We start from the raw sequence: 3479 nt of genomic DNA, 5'->3' as shown, positions 1-3479 counted from the left end.
TGAGGACGCCGAATTGCAAGCATTGTTGGATGAAGATGATGGTCAAACGCAAGAAATGATGGCAGAGCAGTTGGGAGTGACCCAAAAAACCATTTCCAAACGTTTGAAATACATGGGCAATGATAAATTAGAGTAGCATGTAGTCGAATATTTATTAATACGAAACATTTGCCACAAGATGTACTATTTTTAAAAATTTCGAGTTTTTTTTTTTTTTGAATAGTGTATATTTATTTTATTTATAATTAATACATGTAGCAGATTACAAATTGTTTTTTCGTTAATTTAATTTTTGCTATTGAATAAAACATGCACGACTCAACCAACCCGTACATTAAGTATGTATGGTGATTACACTTCCACGAAAAATAATTTCAGTTTCATCACCACTTGATTTATTGCATTATAGTCTTTAACGCTTTTGCATTTAACGATGTATTAAAAAATTAATAATTTTTTTTTGTTACATTGTTGCTTCTATATTTATTTATTTGCACGTAAATAGCAATGCTTTACAATCTACAAAGTGTTTTATTTCACATTTGATCCAAGCAACTTAACAATTTTGCACTGGAATCAAACATCTGCATAAATAAGAAATTAAAAAAAAAAACATAAACTACAAACTGATTAAAGAATGTTTATGTATGCATTTAATACTATAGCGTGCACGACTGTTAAGAAGCACATCATCATTTCTAAATGTGTTTTTATGTGGTGAGATAAGTGACGGAATATTGTCTTATAAAAAAATGTTTGTATATAACAAGCCAAACATGATAAGCACATAATTTGGATATTTTAAGAATATGTGCAATGCAAATCATATTTAGCATCAGTTTTTTTTTTTGTTTTTGACTTGCAATCTTATTGTGATCACACTTTCCTAATCTTCATTAACATTGCCTTTAACCATTTAATAGCGCTGGGATGTTTTCGATCCTCACAACATTATCTTTCTTTGGCGATTTACACACTACTACCGCTTACATCTCTCCAAAGTTAGGGAAGCGCGGCGCGTTGTCATCCCACATATTGCTTCATGAATCATGTGGGATTATTGCGTTTGTTTGAACGTAAGCGCGCCAAGCTTGTGCGTTCTTCTTCTTCGTCACTGGTGTACTGTTGCATACCGGGCGCAGCCACCGCACCGCGTACTGATGATGTTGCTTGTAGCAATTCTTGATCGGGTGCATTACGATTTTCATACAAAAGTACTTGTAGTGTCTCTTCATATATGCGCGCTTCTGGAAATTCTACTTTAGTGTGCTTGCGATCTGGGGCGTAAACAATGGAGGTGCAACACACCTCAGCTACTTTTTTGCCATGACCATAAAATGACCAGCAACAAATTTCACTAGGTCCAATGACATCTTTAATGAATAGTATGCGTTCATTAAAACGTAAAGACAATTTGTCAAAAAGTTCGATATTTTTTAGCAAATTATCGTCTGATGTGCTTGTATAAGAATATTTATTGTTTTGTCGCTGCACTACCAATATGACAGCAGGTTTTGACGATGAACTTATCAGGAGTTGCTCCTCTTTTTGCGATGTGATTAGGGGTATGCGGCAGATAGGTTTTGGTTCCTGGTGTGCCAGCAGTGCTCGCTCACATGACATGGCCAATTCAGTAATGCAATAATATTTAGCTTCGGCTAGCAATTCTGATGTTTCCTTATGGGATTCTGGTAGTGGAACAGATCCGTCGCGCAAATAGTTCAGTATTGTACCAAAATGATTGCCACAGCGATCGATTAGAATCCAGCCTATAGTTGAAGATATTAAAATCGTAGTTAATATTACAACTGTTGGAATAAGCTCAAGCAAAGCATAAATAAATTTGCTTTCAACCGAGTCATTTGTTCCTTTTTCGCACTTACCCTCGGAATCAGTAAGCACTTCCATACGGCCGCTGAACATGGCACTTAGCATCGTATCGTGTTTCGTCAACGTTCCGATTGTGGTGTAATACAATCGTCCACCCACGTTCAGCTTTACATACTGTGATGAGTGTCCCTTTAAAATAGTTTTCTGATCGCCCGACATTTTACTTGTTGCTACTAGTCCTGGCCCAGGAACTAAATGAACTTTTCCAACTGCCCCACTGCTACTTGGCACTAAACTAACGCCACTAGAGCTTTTGCAAACGCTATCTTTGGCGTTGCAGGTGCTCGACGTTAATATTGCGACTGAATCAATTTTGGCGACTGTTTAAACCGGAGAAATGAGCTGGCGACACTTCTCACTGAAATCTAAGAACGAATAGGGCTTGGCATATACTTCTTTAAGAGCTTTCAATCTACACTCATGCACTGGTTAACACGCAAGTACTTATTATAGAGGCTTTTGTGATATGGAATACGTACACCTCTCAAAAATATGCTTCTGCTTAGCTGAAAACTAAAATATTTATCGGCGAGGAGTAGAAAACACCAAAAATTCACCAAGTTGATAAATCTTCCTGTTCGTAGTTGCCACATGTGTTCGCTTAATGAATTCGCATTGGTCCCGTTGCCAGCGTTGCCATTCGGTTTCATTACCAAGCGGTTTCTTAAAACTGAGTTTTGGCAGGTTGGTTGGTTTGTTGTGATATTTTTTTTTTTTTGTGGGCAAAGCCATACATATTATTTTTTAAAATAAATTTATTTCTAAGAATTTTTTAGACGAAAATTTCTAACATATCTATGTATGTAACAGTCCTGTGTTTAAAGAAATGTAATAAAAAAAATTTAAGAATATGTCAAAGTAAGTCAGACAATTTGTAAGACGGAAATTTGACAAGCACAATATTACAATGCTGCGAAAATTCGTGGCGTTCGCACGTTTTTAAACGTTCTTAAGTCAGCCAGCTACGAATGAAGGCGAATTATGGACAGGTAATTAAATGTAATTAATTGTTTTTTAAATGTTATACAAATACTGTATAAATACAATATAAACTTATTTAATACATTTGAAAAAGAAGGTTCATAATAATGTACTCAATGAAATTTATTGTTTATTTAATTTTTGTTTTAATAAAATGTTTTCTTTTATTTAACTCAAACTTTTAATACAAATCAAATTTTGATAGGCTGGACCAATTTTGGTAGAAAAAAAATTCTGAAGTGGCAACGATGGCGAAGTCAGATTCTTTTTACCTTCGTCGTTGCCTGATGCCACAAATTATTTTTTTAAATATATTAAGAGAGACTAAAGAAGTCAACGAAAAGTGAGGATTCGTTTCGCTTTTACACATTGAATTCCGAATTAAGTTGTTAAAACGATTAATGCCACCGTCTGTCTAGGCTATAAATGAGAATGATTTTCATCCGATCTTAATAATACTTATTTAAAATCTAAATGAGGAATTTTTAATATTTTTTCGGGTACATAGAACCGACTGCCATCTGGTCAAACAAGTTAATGTCAGCTTTTCCTATTGCATGTAAGTATTGAAAGCGGTTTAGCGGTATCCATTCTTGATTAGCTGATTG

General features: G+C 34.9%; 1 protein-coding gene across 1 annotated transcript; it reads right to left on the bottom strand.

Annotated features, from left to right (window-relative positions):
- Positions 1 to 274: 274 nt before the first annotated feature.
- LOC129245654 (BTB/POZ domain-containing adapter for CUL3-mediated RhoA degradation protein 3) lies at positions 275 to 2473 on the bottom strand. Its single transcript, XM_054883962.1, has 2 exons — positions 1884 to 2473; positions 275 to 1769 (listed from the first exon to the last, which is right to left on the bottom strand). Exons 1-2 carry the CDS (start codon positions 2047 to 2049, stop codon positions 1048 to 1050), a joined length of 888 nt encoding a protein of 295 aa, XP_054739937.1. The 5' UTR covers positions 2050 to 2473; the 3' UTR covers positions 275 to 1047.
- Positions 2474 to 3479: the final 1006 nt, after the last annotated feature.

This window comes from Anastrepha obliqua, chromosome 4 (genome assembly GCF_027943255.1).
Source record: "Anastrepha obliqua isolate idAnaObli1 chromosome 4, idAnaObli1_1.0, whole genome shotgun sequence".
Taxonomy (NCBI): Eukaryota; Metazoa; Arthropoda; class Insecta; order Diptera; family Tephritidae; genus Anastrepha; species Anastrepha obliqua.
The sequence above is the reverse complement of the archived record's forward strand: the minus strand, read 5'-3'. Positions and strand labels throughout refer to the sequence as shown.